Raw genomic sequence first — 20,322 nt, forward strand, 5'->3', positions numbered from 1 at the left:
CAAACTGTAAGCATTTGAGGACTTTGCCATTTGCTCTAAAACGTATAATAATTATCAACAAGAGTCACTATTAAAACTGCTGCCTTGTGCTGGAAAGCAGATTATGTCCCTAGTCCAGATTTTAAAATTAGGTTGCTCACTTAAAAATAGAAACACGTATAAATTGCTTAAGAGGTTTTTTGGGAAAAACTAATTGTGTGTTCCTAATCCTCAGGAAAAATCCCTCCCTGGAGTGGTAATGGCTCTGGTGTGTAATGTATTTGACATGCTTTATCAGCTTGCTAACTTAGAGGAGCCAAGGTAAGTAATGTTGAGGCTGCATAGTCTAACTAAGTTATTTATATAGATTCTAGTCCAGTAGAAACTAATTTTGCTCTGTCTTCTTTTGTATTCCACTCTCTAGGATAACTTTGAGAGTAAGGCGGCTTCTTTTGTTGATTCCTACTGATCCAGCTATTCAGGAAGCTCTTGATCAGCTGGATTCTTTAGGACGAAAGGTATGGCTTTTTCTGCTGCTTCGTATTGCCCCTATAAAATCAAGATTGTCTGGATTTACTGATAATTTTCTGATTGTATTGAAAGGTATAGTCAGAGAATCAGTTAAAGCCCTACCTAAATAATTTATAACCAAAACAAAAAAAGCTACTGAAGCTCTAAATATTTTGATCACCGGCTGACTTAAATTCATTTCTTGGAAAATATAAAACATTTGCTTTGCTCAATATACAATTTCTTTCGTACTAGGGACTCACACAGCATGGCTAATGTGCTTACCTCCACCACTACTAGAGCCAGAAAATAGTGCAGTGTTGGCGCAATGATTATATTAGCTTGCATGCCTCATGTAACCTAAAAGATGCTTAATGGCATTCTTTTTAAACCGTAACCTCATGTAGCCCTTTGCTGTCATGTAAGTCCTTAGCACTGTTCAGACAGAATCTTCCATAATTCATAGATTAGTATTGTCTTCAAGTCATTTTGTAATAATAATAATAACATTCGATTTATATACCACCCTTCAGGATGACTTAACACCTATTCAGAGCAGTTTACAAAGTATGTCATTATTATCCCCACAACAAAACACCCTGTGAGGTGGGTAGGGCTGAGAGAGCTAGAAGCTGTGACTGACCCTAGGTCACCCAGCTGGCTTCAAGTGGAGGAGTGAGGAATCAAACCCGGTTATCCAGATTAGAGTCCTGTGCTGTTATCCACTACACCCGACTGGCTCTCTGTAAAAGTAGTCATCATGGAGCATCTGGTCTAGTTTTAGTTCTACATGTAAGATATTAGCAAAGTGGCATTAGTAGAGGTGTGCAGCCGGAAAAGATTTTGGGAAAAAATTCGGAAATACTATAATTCTGAAGCAGCAAGCCACTTTGGAATTATGGTATTTTATGTGCTTCGGTATGCTCCCTAAATATTTGGAGCATACCTAACTGAGAGGGAGCAACTCCCCCACCCTCACCTCCAACCCCCCCAGGGCAACCCCTCCACCCCCAACCCACTTACCTGGCTGTCAGGGAGGGTGATCAGCTGGGTGATCAGCTGGGTGGCAGGCTGCTGCTGTGCCGCAGCAGCGGCGTGGCAGCAAGTCGGCTGCGACAGCCTGGAGCCGGCTCCGCCTCTGCCACCACTCTGTGGCCCCGCAGGGCGGTGGGGAGGGCTGGAGCCTCCTCCGGGCCTTCGTGCCCCTCAAATGGCCACCACGGCCATTTGAGGGGTAGGAAGGGCTTTCTCCACTTCCGCTGCCGCTCCACGGCCCCACAGGGCGGCGGGGAGGGCCAGAGCCACCGCTGCTGCCGACTGCAAAGTAGGTGGGGGAGCTGGTCTGGGGGTGGGTTAATGTTTAAAGGGCCCTGCCGCTGCTTGCAAGCAGCAGCGGGGCCCATTAAACTCAGCTCCGAAGCTTTCCGAAGCATGATGAATGCTTTGGAAAGCTTTGATTCGGATATCCAGAATCTTTACGGATCGGGTCCGATTCAGTATTTCACCCGAATCAAAAACTCAAAGCGCACATCCATAGGCATCAGTCCAGTCTTTCCTTCTTAGTTGCCTAAGCTGAATCTACTATTCTGCTTCTTAGACTCAATCTTCTTTCATTCATGATAACCACAGGATTGATTTGTGGAAATGAAGCTCTGTCTCCCCTCTCCTTTTTACCCTCTTTGAAACGTGTACAGCGCTGATTATTCCAATCATTTCTGCAGTAGAATTGGAGCAATGTGAGCATAGATACCTTTTTGTATTATTGCAGTTATTAGTGAGTTGTGGACAGAAATGCTAGTTCAGGGTTACCACTTTCTGGAAAGTCAGGGAAATGGAAATTGTTCAGGGAAAGTCAGGGAAATTGGTCTGAAGTCAGGGAAAATTGTGATTAAAATATATTCAAGCAGTGGATTTTGACCTTCTGCTGCAAGAGCATGATCTGTTCTTGTGGCAACTGGAATAGAGAAGTAGCAGAATACAAGTAAAACTTAATGATGCCCTTTCCCAGCTCCACCTTTTTCTCAGCTCAACCCCTAGCAACCACCCTAACGTGTTTGTTGATGTCCCTGCATGATTTCCGAGGTCTGCCTGTAGCATTTGCAAAGCAAGTCTAGTTTAAACATTTAGCAATATACAAACGTTAAACATCTAACTGTTTTCATCCCTACCTGCTAGTACTGCATTTAACTTACATATAAAGATAAGCATGTTTTTGGGTCATGCTTGTGTATGGAATGGACATTTTGTCTCCTGCTAAACCCAGCATAGAGTTGCAAATGAGTTTTGCCATTGTTGGATTTCACAGATAACTAGCACTTTCTACTCTGCACCATGCAAAGTAAATTTTGCAAATGTGATTGCTTGTTCTTGCTGGAGTTTACAGAGTACCAGGTCTCTCACCCTCTTTCCTGACTTCTCCCATACATAAAGGTTGCAAATGAGGGTTGTCTGCTTCTCTAGATTGCAGAAACTCCACCTCCTTTCTTGCTGCTGATCTGCTCATTACACTTCTGAAACCAAAAAATGAAAGTGAAACTTTCCCAGCCTTGGAAAGTTCCTACTTGCCAGAAACAAATCTGCTAACATCTTGGTGTCAGGCAGGTGGTTCTGTGTACGGCTGTATCTGAAACCACATTTTGAAGATGGCTTCTAAGAGGACAGTTTTTAATAAGCGGTGGCTGGATTTCAAAATTCATCCTGACTTCGTTCCATGGCTATCACCAGTTGCTGGAGACAAATGCAAAGGTTATTGTAAAGTGTGCTACAAAACCTTTGAACTAAGTAATATGGAAATTAGAGCTGTGGAGTCTCATGCACAAGGACCATTACATCAGAAGAACCTGAAAATTAAATCAAGTCAACAATCCATTGCAATATGTTTAGGTTCAAAGCCAAGTACAAGTTCAGATAGTAAAACCAGAGAGGGTGAAGAGACAGCCCCTGCGAAAACTGGAAAACATGATCAGAGTGATGAAAATGCCAAACATTTGTTATCTGTTTTATGAAGCTTTGAATAAGGTGGTTCAAAAGGGACAGATGGATTTAGTTGTTCCTTTTGGGGATGATTACTGTCATAAAGTTTCCACACGGTATCTAACCAGTGTTTTTCTTCAAACTGCTACTGCTGAAGACCTTCTTCAGAAGTTTCAAGAAGGCATGTCTTCTTTATTAGTTGCAAAATTATTACAAGTATCTATGGATGGGCCAAATGTAAATCACCTTTTTGTGAGAAAACTAAAAGAAGAAATTAAAACCAACCTTGACTGTAAAGAAGAAGGAAAAGAATTGATTGACTTTGGAACTTGTAGCCTTCATGTTGTACATGGGTCTTTTAAAACAGGATTGCAAGCAGTGAAATGGGACCTGAATTCAGTCTTGCACAACATGTATTATCTGTTCAAAGATTCTGTCAGACTATGGAATCCCAGTTATCTAGAGTTCGTCTCCCCGCTTCTGCAAGAAGCACAAGGTCTCTTGGTTTCAAAAGGTTTATTGGAAGATTATGCTCAGGATACAGGGGTCCATGATCTAAGGACTTGAGGCCCTTAGCTGAACCAAGGCTTTGTTGAGAATGACACATAAAATGAAAGTAACAACACTTCAAACACCCCTTCCCAGCCTCCCCCCTTAGTCCTGTCTAGAAGGCCTGGGAAGGCGAGGACATCAAGGTGGGCCGGGCTGATAAGAATTCTTCGTTCCCATGGATATAGGCAGCCTGGGCAGCACCTGGGCCTGGAGGGAGAGAACTAAATAACTACAGATTATAACAGGAGAACATGGTGTAGCTGTGGCTTGAGAATTGACACTCTGACAGATTCCCCAGCTAGGAGGGCATCATACACTGCTATGACTGGAAGCACACTATTTCCCCTGAAGTTTTGCTCCACTAGGTGGTTGGAGAATGTTAAGTGCCTTGATAGAGCTATGACTGTTTTTGACAACATCAAAAAGTATGTGGAAGAAGCAAAACTCCCCCACAGTAAACCTGCAATTTGTATAAAAGCTGCAATGCAAGATCCACTCATGAAGTGCAAAATGGCTTTCATGAAAACGATTGCTGGAGTTTGTGAGCCATTTCTACAAAGGTTTCTATTTGTAAATTAATCAAGAAGCTAATGAGTCTTGCATAAAATCAGAAACGCTGCAAAACGTGTCTTCTGGTTCCCAGTTGTTAACAATTGACAAGAAATTGTCTGAGAACTTGGTTGTTGTGGGTTTTCCGGGCTGTATTGCCGTGGTCTTGGCATTGTAGTTCCTGATGTTTCGCCAGCAGCTGAACCTCCTCAGGATACAGTGAAGCCTCCCGCCATTAGCATTCCACACCCTGGGAAACTCTTACAGGATGACTCCGCTCAACCCCACCCCTCCTGAGTAGATACAAATGACCTACATCTTTTCCACACTGTGACACTGAGAGATCTCTGTCTTTTGGTGCTACACCTCTGAAGATGCCAGCCACAGCTGCTGGCGAAACGTCAGGAACTACAATGCCAAGACCACGGCAATACAGCCCGGAAAACCCATAACAACCATCGTTCTCCGGCCGTGAAAGCCTTCGACAATACATGTCTGAGAACTTGCTTGACAGAAGCAAGGTTGACATTGGCTTTGCAGCAAAGAAGCTGTTGAAAGAAACTAAACTGAGTGAACGTCAAGTGGCCGAGTTTTGCCTAGGGTGTCGAAACATGGTAGTATCTGTTGTTGAAAAGATGATTGAGAGAAGTCCTTTGAAGTTCAAGATGGTGTGTGGCCTGTCAACATTAGATCCTACTATCATTTTATACAAGCCAAATCTTGGAATCACCAGAATAGGGGCTGTTCTTGAAGCTCTACATGCAGCAAATCAGATCAATGACACAGTAGCGGAAAAATCAAAGCAACAATATGCTACTTTAACCACAGCTGCCCACAATGAGTTCAAGGCTCAATTTCAAGTATATGTTGCAAAACAAAATGAAGTTGGACTGGATACGTTTTACAGTGGTATTTTGATGTCCAACATAAGTTTCTCAGACCTCTGGACTGTTGTCAAAATGTGCCTTATCCTGTCTCATGGTAATGCTTCTGTTGAAAGTGGATTTTCAGTTAATAAGTCAATGTTAATTGGGAACTTGCAGGAAGAAACTGTTGTCTGTCAACGTCAGGTTTACGATGCTGTCTTGAACTGTGGAGGACTTGAATCTGTTGTAATTGATAGGAATCTGTTGCAGTCAGTCAGGCATGCTCATGCACGCTACACAGAGCACTTGGAGGCTAAACACCGTAAGCAACAAGAAGAAATTCAGAAGAAAGAAGAAAAGAAACTTGAGGGACAAATTACACATCTTGAAAATGCTTTTAAAAAGACTGAGAGAAGAAGCCAAAATGGAAGAGGAAACAATTGATGAGAAACTAAAAGAGTTACAAAATAAAGAGTTACAAAATAAAAAGAGAAAACTGTAGAAGTGGTAGTTTTATATCTTAAATCTTCATTCTTTAAAAACAGATTACTTGTATTCTAATTTCTAACTTGATTATTACTGCAATTTCAAAACTAAGTTTTGTAATGTGGCTTCGGAAAAACCATTTTAGATAGAACATTTATATAATTTTTAGTGTACCTTTAAAACAACAACAAAAATGTTATGTTATTGGTTAGCATTCAGAGTTTACTTGAATTGAAGTTTGTATCTTGGTGTAATTTTTGGTGCAATTGCAAAACAGATGTTGCTGCAGTTAATGTTGAAAGAAGCTGATATTAAATCTCTTACTTTGATAAATATTTTTGCAGTTGAGACTTGTGTAGTTGTAGAGTGGAACATTTCATTAAGCCTTGAATTAATACAACACGACCTATTCATTTTTTAACTTGTGGTTATATTTGAATGGTGGTCAGGGAAATTGACAAATGTTGGTCAGGGAAATGAAAAATAAAATTTCAGTGGCAACTCCATAGTTATTCTCCATCTCAATTAAGGAGATTCTTGGCCATTTCTTTCTGCCTAAAAACTAGACAATGCAATCCTAACAAAAGTTATTCCAATCTAAGCCCATTGATTTCAGTTGATTTAGACGAGTAACTCTGCTTACAATTGTGTGATGTAAGTGTTGTAGATTCTAAGTGCATTTTATGTTTTGTTTGATCATTCTTGTTGGCTATTTTGAGCAGCCTGGTTTACTATTCAGTATTAAATCTTGCTGCTGTGTTTCCTTCTTTTCACTTTTATTAAGAAATTGCCTGATCCAGTTGTTGGCTTCATAAAATCAGTCTGGGTTAAGGAGGATATCCAACTGGCCAAAATTTAATTTTGAAAAAATGAAATGTGGGTTGTAGAATAATAATTTTTAAAAATCTATTAAACGGGCTCAGAAAGAGGTTAATGGCATTTTACAAGTTCTAGCAAAATGTCTAAATGGACAATTTCATGGTATGGGATGCTTAGCACTCCTGGGAATGCTTGTAGTGATTATAGAAGATGATACCTTAGAACTGCTTGCCATTCATAGTTCTTTCTGCATTTCAGAAAACATTATTGTCCGAATCAAATTCTCAGTCTTCAAAATCCCCTTCTCTGTCTACAAAGCATCAACATCAGCCTAGTGCTAGTTCAATACTTGAAAGCCTATTTCGGTCATTTGCTCCAGGAATGTCTACTTTTAGAGTGCTTTACAATCTTGAGGTAAGACTGAGTCTGTGTGGGATGTGTTATGTGTGTTTCAAATAAAAGGAAATGTATTAATTATTCTTACTATGATTACCACAGGAGTAACAGCTCAGCTTTTGGTAAATCTGAACAATCTCAGGTGAATTTGGTAGGTATGTGCAATTCAGGTTTGAAATTGGGCAAAAATACCTTATTTTACCTATTCAGTAAAATTCGGTGTTACCAAACTTAAATCTTTATTACCAAATTTAAAATTACTGAATTTATTCAGTAAATTCAGTAAACTTTGATAAGTATGGTAGCGCTGTTCCTTGCTGTTCCTTTGAGAAGACACAACAAAGAGGCGCTGTTTCCCTCCATTTTTAACCAGATTGGAGGGGGCGGAGTGAGTCAGAGGCAGGAGGAGGAAGGGATGAGGGAGTGTGAGTGGCCAATCCCTGCAGCAGCTCTCCTCTAGCCAATGGGTTTCTCAAGAAGGACAGTGCCTTTTTTCAGTCAGCTTCCATTTTGCTCTGGCCTGGAGATTGAGCGACACTGCCAGCTTGCTGCTGCAGGCTCTTCGCTGTCTCTCCTGGCCTGCTGTGGACTGCGACTAGATCCTACTGCCCAGTGCATGGAGTGGATTCCTGGCTGCTGCCTGGTTTGAAAGTCATAGACTCACTGTTTTTTTTTTTTCTGTATGTGGGTGGCTTTGGTTGGGCTTGTTCTTCTGGTGGGGGGTTATTTTATCTTATTGTAGGTAATTTGTTTGGAGTTTTATAGTTCCTGTTAATTTTATTAAATTCACTTGTTCATCTGTGAGGGCTGTTTCCCTCTGTTGTTGGACTTCCTTTACAGAAGTTTAGTTGGTGTTTTTTGCTGGGTTTTATTTTCTGTTAGCATAGAAGTTTGGTTTGGCCAGGAGTTCAACTGTTGGTGGTGGTGGTTCTTCTCGAGGGGGGTATTTGTTGGGGTGCTTGGTTCAGTTTGTTAATTTAACCTAGTGGTGTTTTGGGCGTACTTTTTGAGTATCCTGAGATAGTTGTGAAGTGTGAATTTTTAAAAAGCGTTTTTAAAATATGCTAGTTGTAGCCTTTTCCCCGTAGGGCATAATGGAGATTGGAGGTGGCTCGGGGCACCTTCATTGGGGGCCATTTTATGCCCCCCATGGTCCAATCTTCATGAAACCTAGGGGGTTATTAGAGGAGAGTTATGAGTAGGCCCACAGAAAATTCAATGGATTTTGCTTGTAAAAGGCTGCTTCCTGAATAGCCCCCATAGTTTTCCTCATAGAGAATAATGGAGATTATGGTGGCTGGGGGTACTTTATTTATTTATTTTATTCAACATATACGCCGCCCTTCCCGTGAGCAGGCTCAGGGTAGCTTCCAACAAAATATATTGTTAAAATACAATAAAACATTATTGCAAATAGCATAAAATCCAATATTAATCCACATTAATACAAACAGCATCAAAATCCAGGTGCCACTAAACAGGTTAGGCCACTACAGAGTCACCATAACCATGGGCACCACCATGATGTAACTCCAGGGCGGCTGCAAAAGGAGGGTGTGGCGGTCAGAAGAGGGGAAAAAATGGTGGCCCGTAGTCAATGGCCCGGCAGAACAGCTCCGTCTTGCAGGCCCGGCAGAACTGTAAAAGGTCCCATAGGGCCCAGATCTCCATTGGGAGAGCGTTCCACCAGGCCAGGGCCAGGACAGTAAAGGCCCTGGCCCTAGTTGAAGCCAGCCAAATGTCCCAAAGGCCAGGGACCGCCATAAAATGCCCCCCTCCAGGTTCAATCTTCATGAAACTTGGGAGGGGGGTCATTAGAGGACAGTTAGAAGTTGGTTCCCTGCAAATTTGGTGAAATTTGGTCCAAAAATAACACACACACACACCCTGTCCACCAGAAATTTCTCAATTACGTTTCCCACAGGAAACAATGGCCGAATTTTACCAAATTCACTCTGTATTATTGAACCAAATTGAATTTGGTATTCTCCAAATTCTGATTTTTTTCCATTCGGTATTACTGAACCGAATCAACCGGTTTTTTTTCCTGTGCACTCCCCTAGTATTTGGTATGTAATGATCTAGATTCATTAATATAGGCAGGGGAACATCAACTCAGTAAGAGAAAAACTGTTTTTATTAACGTTCTGTTTCGGAGTTTCTAAGCCACTGTGACTTCCATGGGAGTACACTGTTTAGTGTCTGATGCTCTTTGATTTCTTCTTCAGTTATATGTTTTTCTTCTTTCTGCTGAAACATTGTTTTTCAGCTGCTCATCCCCCACTATCTCACCATCTCATAACTCCCTTAGAACAACTTTTTTATGTATACTGATATTCCTTATAACTTATGTCATGAAATGGAAAAGATTTCTACTGGCCTTTAAAATATACTTTATTTAAAAGAATTGCATACCTCCTTTCCACCCCAATACGGTCCTCAAGGCAAGAGCTTCATTAGCCTTTAAAGTGCCATAGGATTCCTTTTTGTTAATAAATATGTTTTAAGAGGGGTATTTGTAAAGATGTTGACAGCTAGATAAAATGTGGGGAGAGTGTTATAATATAGTGGTTTAATTCTGAAGAACATTCTTATAGGATAGTATGAATTATTATATACCTGAATTGTTGCGCAGCAAACTATTCTGTACCCCTTCAGTGAGAGAGAATAAGAAAGGTTTTGTTGGGTGTCTAACTTTATGGAGCATGAACTTCTCTAACATCTGAAACCTTTTTTAGGTCCTGAGTTCCAAGCTAATGCCTACAGCAGATGATGAAATGGCAAGAAATTGTGCCAAATCTTTTTGTGAAAATTTTCTCAGAGCAGGCGGGTTAAGGTTAGTCCTTCAAAAACAAACAACTTCTGTGAACTGAACAATCCCCTGGCATTTTCTAGTAATATAGAATTAAGTATTCTTCACAACTCAAAAGAAATTACTTCTATGAGTTAAACTTTTAGTGAATTATTTGAGAAGCTGTTGCAAATCCTAAGAGAAGAGCAAAATTCATTTTAATCATACTAGATAATATTCCTTCTTTCAGTTTGTATTTTAGTAGATAATACGCTTCTTTCAATTTGCTGACACTCGTATCCCCGTACCATTCATTAATTTTTACAGGAAGGATTCCTAGGGTCTGTCTCATATAAGGAGCCTGTTCATAACCAATGTCTGCTAAGATATTTTTGAAAAATAGCATGTTTAAAAGGATTCAGATAGCTCCATTTGCTTTTTCCGAACTGTGATCGGCTTTGAAAAATAAAATTCCATAATAGAATGCTTGGAATCTGGAAGCACTATCCAAATCACTTCAGAAAACTCAATTTGCCACTGTAGAAGCCCATTATGTAACATGTTCTCGGGGTTTTGCAACTGTATGAATGTCTGGTTTCGGTAACTTTCTAAGACTTCTTCCCTCTCATCATCCACCCCCAATGCTATTAAGTGATCCATTTGAGAGTATTCATGTGTCACAAATTAGAAAAGGTTATAAGTAGGGCTGTGGTATTCAGGTTTCGCTTCGAGTAAAGATACTCGAAGCGGACCTAATTCGGTTAGCTTCCGTATTCCCGAAGCAAAGCTTTCCAAAGCATGCTTTGGGGCTTGTTTAAAGGGCCCCGCCGCTGCTTGCAAGCAGCAGTGGGGCCCTTTAAACCTCAAACCCCCACCTCCCCCCACCTACCTTGCAGTGGCTCCGGGCCAGCTCCTCTGCCGCTGCGCCGCTGCACCACCGCCCGAGCCTGCAGGGTAGTGGGGAAGGCCGGAGCCTCCTCCTCCAGCCCTTCCTGCCCCTCAAATGGCTATGGCACGCTGGTGCCGCAGCAGCCATTTGAGGGGCAGGAAGGGCCGGAGGATGCGGAGAATGCGTGGCACCAGCACACCGCAGCCATTTGAGGGGCAGGAAGGGCTGGAGAAGGCTCCGGCCTTCCCCACCACCCCGCAGGCTCGGGCAGCGTGCAGCAGCAGAGGAGTCGGCTGGCTCCAGGCTGCGCAGCCTTGTGCTGCCGCTGCCGCCGCCATGGCAGTGGCAGCTTGCCACCCAGCTGATAACCCTCCCGCCACCAGGTAAGTGGGTGGGGGTTGGAGGGGTCTCCCCATGGTTGGGTGGGGGGTGGAGGAGATGCCCCAGGGAGGGTGAGAGGTGGTAGTGGGGAGTTTCTCCCCCCCTCGCTTCAGTCTGCTCTGAATTTTCATGGAGCATACCGAAGCGATCTCCAGAACCCAAATCCGAAGCAGCCCTAGTTATAAGTTAATCATTAAAAACATAGTCTCATCTAAATAACCAGACACATCTCCTGAGATGCTACTGTGCCATTGCCTTGAAAAATTTTCCTTTAAATAGGAATAGCCAACCTTCAGGTTGTGCGATGAGATTGATGGCACCATATTGATAAAAGCAAGAATGCACGAACTTTGAAGTGCAGCTTTCCAATATCAACTTTCATTTTTGACTGCATGGAAAGAGTCTTCAGTTTACAGATGCTAAGTGCTAGATTTACTTTAAAGAGTCATCATGTGCAAGGGGAAAGTCTGTATTGAAAAACATAAAATTGATTGTGTGTTTGTTTCTAGCTTGGTGGTAAATGTTATGCAGAAAGACTCCATCCCCTCAGAAGTAGACTATGAAACAAGACAAGGAGTTTATTCCATCTGTCTGCAGCTGGCCAGGTATGTAATTGTCAAAGGTAGATGCATACGGTACTAATAAGCTTAGCCACTTTCAATTTTCATCTCTTATATATGCAGTTACTTTCCTTGTTCAGAATAACATTTCATGCTTTTATGTTCAGGTTTTTGCTTGTTGGGCAAACATTGCCTACATTACTTGATGAGGATCTGGCTAAATACGGAGTAGAAGCACTGTCTTCACGCCCATTCCGAAACATAAGTCGACAGTCTACCAGACAAATGTCAATTTGTGGAACTCCAGAGAAGTCTTCCTACCGGCAGCTGTCAGTTTCAGACAGGTCTTCTATCAGAGTAGAGGAGATCATTCCTGCTGCACGGGTTGCCATACAAGTGAGTATGCCAGTGATAGCAACAAGGAGCGAGCTGTTTCATTCCTTATATAGAATCTCAAAACTTTTTTATGCTCCTGCTCCATAAAAAGGTTGTACTAGAGTACATTACTTATTTCATCTGACCAGGATAGGGTGACTGTGAGAGAGTGTGTATGAGATGAGTGTAGTTGCAATCTCCTTGAGATGTGATTGTAAGAGTCCTCCTTAAGAATTCCTCTGGACCTAGATGATTTGGTCAATTCACGGCTAGTCTCAAATACTCCCTTTTTGAGTAAGGCAATTAAGTGGATTGTAGCAGTGCCACTGCAGAGATCCCTGAATAAAACTATGATTTAAGAACATAAGAAGAGCCCTGCTGGATCAGTCCAGTGGTCCGTCTAGTCCTGCATCCTATCTTGCGCAATGGCCAATCGCTTATTCTAAAGGATCAGCAGCAGGTCATGAAGCCCAAGGTCTTACGCTAATGTTTCCTTCTGGCACTGTTATTCAGAGTTTTTTTCTAATCCAGTTTTGGGACTGAATCTACATTAGTCACCCTAATGAACCTTTGTTGAGGAGAAGCAGGGAGTACAATTCTGTTGATTCTCTTAGAACTTAGTGTTTCTCTAATTCTCCTGGACCTTTCAGTGGCTTTTGATATCATCAAACATGGTATCCTTCTCAAGAGGTTGGCTGAGTTGGGAGTAGGGGGCACTGTGCTTTGGCCAGTTTCAGAAGGTGCTGTTGATTGGTCGCTTGATTATACTGCTGTGGAGTCCTACAGGGATCAGTCTTGTCATACATGCTTCTTAACAACGACATGAAACTACTGGGAAAGATAGTCTGAGGATTTGGTGTGCGGTGCCACCAAATTCAGATGACTGCCAGTTCAGTTTCTCCCTAACAGCTGTGTCAGGTGGGTCTGTAGATGTCCTGAACAAATGCTTGGTGAAGGTAATGGGGTGGATGAGGGCCAGTAAAATGAAGCTCAGTCTGGGCAAGACTGTGGTGCTCTTGGTCAATGACAAAATCTCATGGACTGAGAAGTCACCGTGTGTTGGAGGGGAGGGGGATTGCTGTTCCCCAGAAGGGAGCAGGTTTGTAGTTTGGTAGCACTGCTAGATTCTAGATTCTTCTCTGTGGCATGTAGCAGTGCTACAGCTGTGACTGATAGTCCATTATGGCCCTTCCTGGAAAAGCATGGACTGGTCATGGCGATCCATATGCATATCATGTGTTGTACATGGAACTGTCTTTGAAAACTGTTTGAAAACAACTGTTCAGAATCTGCCAAGATGAAATAAGTCAAAGCCAACTGCTGATGGTACAGTGGGAAAAAAGAAAATTTATCTTACGGACACTAAAAAAAAACCCTCTACATTTTGCACATAGCTTTGTCAGGGAATCTCACTCATGCTCATTCATTTATCTTTCTTCCAGTGTTTTTAATATTTTGTATTTTGATTGTTTTAATGTTATTTTATTAATGGTCCTTTTATGTTTCAAATCTCCTAACAAATCTGTATGCAAAATGCATAGGGGCTTTTTAGTTTCCTTTTCCCTACTGCACCGTCAGTATTTGGTCTTGTCTTCTTAAGTCTTGGTGCAGCCCTCTTGTTTTCCTATTCTCAAAATCTGGCAGCCAGGCTGTTGTCAGGTGCTGGATAGAAGAAACTGAACTAGTAGATTTAGTTCATTTCCGGGCACAATTCAGTATGCTGTTTCATACATTTAAACCACAATATAAATTGAAGATGAAATATTTAAAGGCTCATATCCTTCCATATTGTCCAGCCTGTCGGTGAAGATCCTCTTCCCAAGCCATGCTCTCTGTGCTTCCACTTGCAGAGGTGAAAGTGGTAATGACCAGAGATGGTCATAGATCAGAGGAAATAGCCGTGTTAGTCTGTAGTAACAAAATAGGAAAGAGTCCAGTAGCACTTTTAAGACTAACCAGTTATATTGTATATACCAACTATATTGTAAGCTTATGCTGTAATATAGTTGGTTAGTCTTAAAGGGTGCTACTGGACTCTTTACTATTTAACCAGAGATGAGGCATTTTCAGTGGTGACACCTCACATTTGGAAGGCCCTCCCCTTGACACTCTATTGGTGCCTTCTTTACTGTTTTACAGCCTCTTCCTAGTCTCAGGACTGTTTTTTTTAAATAAAATTTTATTGGATGGGTTCACATACATTTCAAAAACATTTTACAACAGTATACCCCTTTTCTTAATATATGTTATCCCACCCACCCCTCCCCTTTTCCCTTGTTGACTCCCAACAGCACTCTGCCCCCTTTTCCCCTAATAACTAATTCTAGTGTAAATTGCTTTTCCCCTGTTGTTTAAGGCAAAGTTTTATCTTATATTTCTAAATTTCTCAGTAGTTATCAAGAGACCACAACTGATCTTTCACATCCCATTTCTTTTCTAAATATTTTTTAAGTTTACCCCAATCTTCCACAAATTCCCTTTGATTTCGTTCTTCCAGTTTCCTTGTTAATTTGTCCATTTCTGCCATGTACAACAATTTCTGAATCCAATCTTGAATTTCTGGTAGCTCCTCCTGTCTCCAGTGTTGAGCATACAGTAGTCTTGCAGCCACCGTCATATAATAAACCAGGACTCTATCCTTAACATTAACATTTTCCATATTTAACCCCAATAATAACAGTTCTGGGCTTTTTGCTATATTACTTTTCAAAACTGATGACATTTCAGCAAAAATCTTAGACCAAAATAGCTTAGATTTTTCACAAGTCCACCACATATCCTAGTCTCAGGACTGTTGTATGGATACTGTAGAGAATATAGAAGAGACAAGCTTTAAAATAACAAAACCTTGTTTGTGAAATAAGGGGCAATTTAGGAAAATCTCAAGTTACTTCAGAGGAGGAAAGAAAGACAATTTTAGAATGACAGATAAGCTGGGGGAAAGGATGAACCAGGAAGCATCGAAGTACTATTTGGTCAACACTATCTAAAAGCCAAGATGGATGGTTTTATTTATTTATTTATTTATTTATTTATTTATTTATTTAGACTTATATCCCACCCTCCCCACAAATGGGCTCAGGGCGGCTCACATCATGACTATAACACACATTTGATACAATTTTTTTTAATCTGCAGCATGGCCCACCAAAAAGATGGAGCTCCCATCTTTGTAATGTCCAGCTCAGACATCTTAATCCTTATTATAACATTGAGGTGATTGGTCAGCATTGACTTGGCAGGAAGAGTTTAGCCAAGTCTGCAAGGGTGTGATTGGATCCACAGAGGCTCTTCAGAGCTGGAGATGGGTTAAAACAGCCTAGTTTGGCAATGTGTGCCCAGAGAGAGAAATGGAGGAGAGTGAAGACTGGAGAGCAGCATTCATCATAGTTTCTGCTGCAAAAATTCTAAGGCCTAACCTAGCTAGAGGGGCTACTCAAGCTATGGGGTAGTGAGGTTCATCCTAGCGCATACATACTTATCCACCTCTAGTGAAGCAGGTGCTAAAGTGGTGCAAAAAAGGAACTGTGGTTGGGGCAAGTCCTGGAAGAGGAACCCTAAATCTCAGGGAGAGGGTTGGGGAGGACAGGTGTTTCTGTAAAGGAGTTGGGACGCCGCACATGCAACCCTTTGGGTCATTTTCCAGGGAAAATCAGAGGAGGGCTGAGAGGATGAATGCACAACAGGTATCATTTTAGGCTGCTGAATATGGTATTTATGGCCCTGGTTGATTCTTGGCTTGCTTTATGGCTGGTTAATAATTGGTAATTTGTGGCTTGTTGATAATTGATAAATAAATAGTGATAATTTTATGGTCTTTTTATTTTATTTTTAAATTTTGAACCACCTTGAGCAAGTCTCTGGAAAATGGTATATACATTTTAAAATAATATAAGGCTGTGTGTGTGTGTAAAATAACTGACATTGTAAACCACCTCAGGAAGCTTTAGTTGAAAGGGGGGATAAAAATACTACAAAATTCCTTGTCATTTTCTGATGGTATCCTGCTTCTATTCACGCTCATTGGATGTGGAGGAAACTGCAAGTACCTCTTTATGTTTAGGCATTTTGAATTAGAAAGAACTGTCCTTTTCTTTCAGACAATGGAAGCAAATGACTTCACTTCTACAGTTGCTTGTTTCATGCGTCTCTCATGGGCTGCTGCTGCAGGACGGCTTGACCTAGTGGGAAGCAGCCAGCCAATAAAAGAAAATAATACACTGTTTCCTGCTGGGATTCGTAACCGCCTTAGCAGCTCAGGTACTCCACATCGTTAAGTGAATCAAAAGGACAGAGGTTTGCTCACTAAGATTTTCAGCTATATAGTATTCAAAGATCTCTTATGTCTGTTGCTATCCAGTCCTCACTTGAGAAATCTAAATTAACTTAAGCCCAAATGAGCTTTGAGGGAATCTGAATTAATTTAAGCCTTGAAAAGCTTTGAGAAAATCCTTGTAATTATCTGTTACACTTATTTTATAGGAAGCAATTGCAGTTCAGGAAGTGAAGGAGAGCCGACTGCTCTGCATGCTGGGATCTGTGTGAGGCAACATTTTGTATCCACAAAAGATGCACTAATTGCTGGCGAAGCCTTATCTCTCTTAGTCACATGCTTACAGCTTCGCAGTCAGCAGCTTGGTAGGCATTTCTCTTAATTTGGATTTTCTACAATGCTATTAAATAAATATTTTTAAATAAAATGTATATTAACATATACAACATTAAATTCAGCAATTTTGTGTAGCAAATTAACAACCTAGAACTTTTTTCAGGTTCATTCTACAACCTTCCCTGTGTTGCTGACTTCATCATAGACATCTTGCTTGGCTCTCCAAGTGCTGAAGTGAGTGGTTTATATTTATATTCTGAACAGTTTTCTTCCACAGTTCTATTCATGATTTACATTTTTAAATACGTACAAATGCAAGCAACTATAACTATAACTGGTGACTATAAGTTCTAATGAGTATTCTTGTTCTGTTCCAGATTCGTCGTGTTGCCTGTGACCAGTTGTATACTCTCAGTCAGACAGATACATTAGCTCACCCAGATGTACAGAAACCAAACCAGTTTCTCTTGAGTGTCATCCTTACTGCTCAGCTACCCCTTTGGTCACCTACCAGTATCATGAGAGGAATTAACCAGAGGCAAGTTGGAGGCATGTTTGTTCAATAGAGAATGTAAGAATTAAAAATAAGTATTTGTCTTAAATACTTATTTGGGACAAGAGCAGTAACCTGTGAAAATGAAAAATCAATGAGTCAGAAGAGAATCGGGGAATGTTTCGGTCCCCCTTGCGAGTGCTTTCATATAGTTAGTTATCAGTGATATTTCTGAAGCTTATAGCAAGTTATGAACTTTTATGTATTTAAAGCTTGCAACCCATTCTCTAAGCTTCAGCATTATTTCTATTACATTGGAATTGCTGAAAGTGATGACAGTTCATACAGTTGAATGCTTCTCAATATTTGGTTGAGAAGTTCAGTATTAAATATAAGCAACATATCCTAAGCATGCTTTTACAGAAGCATCTTAAGCTGTTCAGCATATTATCTGTGGCTCAGTGTCATTGTCCTTATAAACAGTGTATTATTGTGAGCTTGAAATAAAAAAATGACAAATAATTTAGTTTACAGCAAATGAAGAGCACGTGTTTGAATAACTAGATCTGAATACTTAAAATAAAAATATCTACAAAATATTTCTAATGTTCTATTAGGAAATCCTTTTCTCAGTATTAACTGTCTGATTTTTTTTTTTATACAGATTGTTGGCTCAATGTACAGAGTACTTTGATCTTAGATGCCAATTACTGGATGATCTCACATGTAAGTAAGAGCAAAAACTGTCTGGGGCATTTCAGATATGTAAGAAAATAACTTAGGAAGAAATGGAACTTCCGTATAGGGACGAGCCAAGAAGTGGTTATGCATGCAAAAAGTAAAATTACTTTGCTAAAAAAACTAAGTTAATTTTTGTTTCTTCTGTTGTGTTTTCTTCCTCTTTCCTCTGTTAACTGTTTATTTGGGGCTGCCGTTCATTTGATTGGTACTGATGGTGGGAGCAACAGTAGGGGTGGGGGTGTAGAATTTGGCCTCTGTGCTCTACTTATGGGGCTTCCAGGGTTGACCATTGTGTGGGTGCTGGACTAGATAGACTACTAATCTGACAACACAGTTATGTTCTTATGCTCTTATAATGTATAATTTGTTACTTGCCTTGACTGATTACCAGCTGGCCCTGAGAAAATAGATGAGAATGGCATTATCTATCCTTTCCAGTGTTTGTCAGGTTAAAAGCCTCAGAATGCAGGAACCACCAATAACGCTGCTGTTAGGGATGGAAATGACACCACAGAGCAGCCTTGTCTGCTTTGTGCTGCTTTATAGAGCTAGAGTAGTTTGACAAGACAGCTCTAAGGTATTCTTTTCAACAAGGGAAAATATGCAGTAGTGTGAGGTATCATTAAGGCACTTGATGACTATTTGAAAAGCTGTCCTGAAAGCTTAATTTTGCCTTAGAGTCCCTGATTTAAGTTGCCATTCTCAATAGTGTTGGCTCAATAGTGTTGGCATTATAATGACTTCAGGTATTGTTCTATGTAATAAAGTTCTTAATAATGCTCAGGTCATTTCATTTTCAAAGTGTAAAGCTAAGTTCGTGTTAAACTAAATGCTCTTAGATGAAACAGTACTAACCTAGTTTTAATTATGATAAACTGATGCCTTTGTGTTCTGTCAAAAGTATTTGTGAGTTGAATTTTCCACATCTATTTTCATTACCTAGCTTCAGAAATGGAACAGCTAAAGATTAGCCCAGCAGCCATGTTGGAAGATGAGATCACATGGTTGGATAACTTTGAACCTGCCCGTGCAGCAGAGCATGAAACTAGTGAAGCTGACAATGTTTTATTGGCTGGACACTTGAGGCTCATTAAAACTCTTCTCTCACTGTGTGATGCAGAGAAGGAAATGCTTGGTAACTATATCTTTTAGTTACGGACCTCTTCAACACATTAAACCTTAATTCCAGTTCTTTCTTCTTCACTGGTTGGGGTTGTTCATGTTATGAATCAGCAGCATGTCAGTTTAGGTACCTTGGATCTGGTTGTAGCAGGGCAGGAAAAAAACTAGTATCCACCGTGGGGAAAGAATAGCCATTCCCTTGCTAATCAAGTTACTTCTCAAGGTTACCAGTGTTTGACACTGTTTAGTTCAGTTTCAATTTTTTGCTACTATTCCCCAGGTGGCTGTTTTGAATAACATCAAAACCTACTCTAGCAACATAACCTTAACTATAACCTTAACTATAAAAGCTATAACTAAAAAACTATAAAAGCCCTCAGTATGTTAACTATTCATTTCCTGCCAATGAAAGGCAGCCTGTTTGAACTGGTAGTCATCTATGTGGATTAAAAAGTTGATAGCAAAAGAGAGGCTACAGCCATCTCACCAGAAACTTTGATAAAAGCACTCCTGGGTACTTCAGAAGCTTGAAGGTCCAGAAACACCAGTGCATCCAGAAATACTTTAAAAATCAGTGTACATCACAGGCTGAAGTCTTTAATTTCCCATAGTAGTGGATATTTTTAAAAGTATCCATGACTCATTGCCACCACACCTTTTACTGCAGCTGTGGATACTTCTCTATCTGGTGTTTTCTTACAAGTTTCAGGGTTTTGTTCATAGGAAAGGGGAAGATCTGTCAAACTATAAAGCTGTCTTCAGAGATTTTGACTCTGTGAGTTAAATTTGGAGGAGGAAAATTTTTGAACCATTCTCTAGGTCAGAGGAATGCAACATTTTTGAACCTGCACCTTTAGAAATATGACACAAGATGGTGGGTACAACCACAAAGAATGCAGGGGAGAAGATACACTGGGAAAGAGGAGTGAGAGAGAATAAAACAAACACTGTGGTGGCAGCTGCCTATGAAACAATGTTATTTTATGTATTTTCGAAGTATTGTCGAAGGCTTTCACGGCCGGAGAACGATGGTTGTTGGGGGTTTTCCGGGCTGTATTGCCGTGGTCTTGGCATTGTAGTTCCTGACGTTTTGCCAGCAGCTGTGGCTGGCATCTTCAGAGGTGTAGCACCAAAAGACAGACCTCTTCAGAGGTGTAGCACCAAAAGACAAACTATGCAAGACTGAAGCACAGCCACCTAGACTATATGGACTCCCCAAAATACATAAAGA

The 20,322-nt window shown here is 40.7% G+C and overlaps 1 protein-coding gene across 2 annotated transcripts in view; it reads left to right on the top strand.

The window, feature by feature from the left end:
* USP24 (ubiquitin specific peptidase 24) overlaps positions 1 to 20,322 on the top strand; it is a 176,996-nt gene that overhangs the window by 107,873 nt on the left and 48,801 nt on the right. For both annotated transcript variants that reach the window (XM_054979479.1, XM_054979481.1), the window contains 12 exons: positions 215 to 300; positions 404 to 497; positions 6,993 to 7,148; positions 9,869 to 9,966; positions 11,701 to 11,796; positions 11,919 to 12,147; positions 16,227 to 16,386; positions 16,609 to 16,764; positions 16,899 to 16,969; positions 17,113 to 17,273; positions 17,893 to 17,954; positions 18,913 to 19,104. In XM_054979479.1, the coding sequence (XP_054835454.1) occupies positions 215 to 300; positions 404 to 497; positions 6,993 to 7,148; positions 9,869 to 9,966; positions 11,701 to 11,796; positions 11,919 to 12,147; positions 16,227 to 16,386; positions 16,609 to 16,764; positions 16,899 to 16,969; positions 17,113 to 17,273; positions 17,893 to 17,954; positions 18,913 to 19,104 (1,561 nt within the window). The remainder of the gene's footprint in view (positions 1 to 214; positions 301 to 403; positions 498 to 6,992; positions 7,149 to 9,868; positions 9,967 to 11,700; positions 11,797 to 11,918; positions 12,148 to 16,226; positions 16,387 to 16,608; positions 16,765 to 16,898; positions 16,970 to 17,112; positions 17,274 to 17,892; positions 17,955 to 18,912; positions 19,105 to 20,322) is intronic.

This window comes from Eublepharis macularius, chromosome 5 (genome assembly GCF_028583425.1).
Source record: "Eublepharis macularius isolate TG4126 chromosome 5, MPM_Emac_v1.0, whole genome shotgun sequence".
Taxonomy (NCBI): Eukaryota; Metazoa; Chordata; class Lepidosauria; order Squamata; family Eublepharidae; genus Eublepharis; species Eublepharis macularius.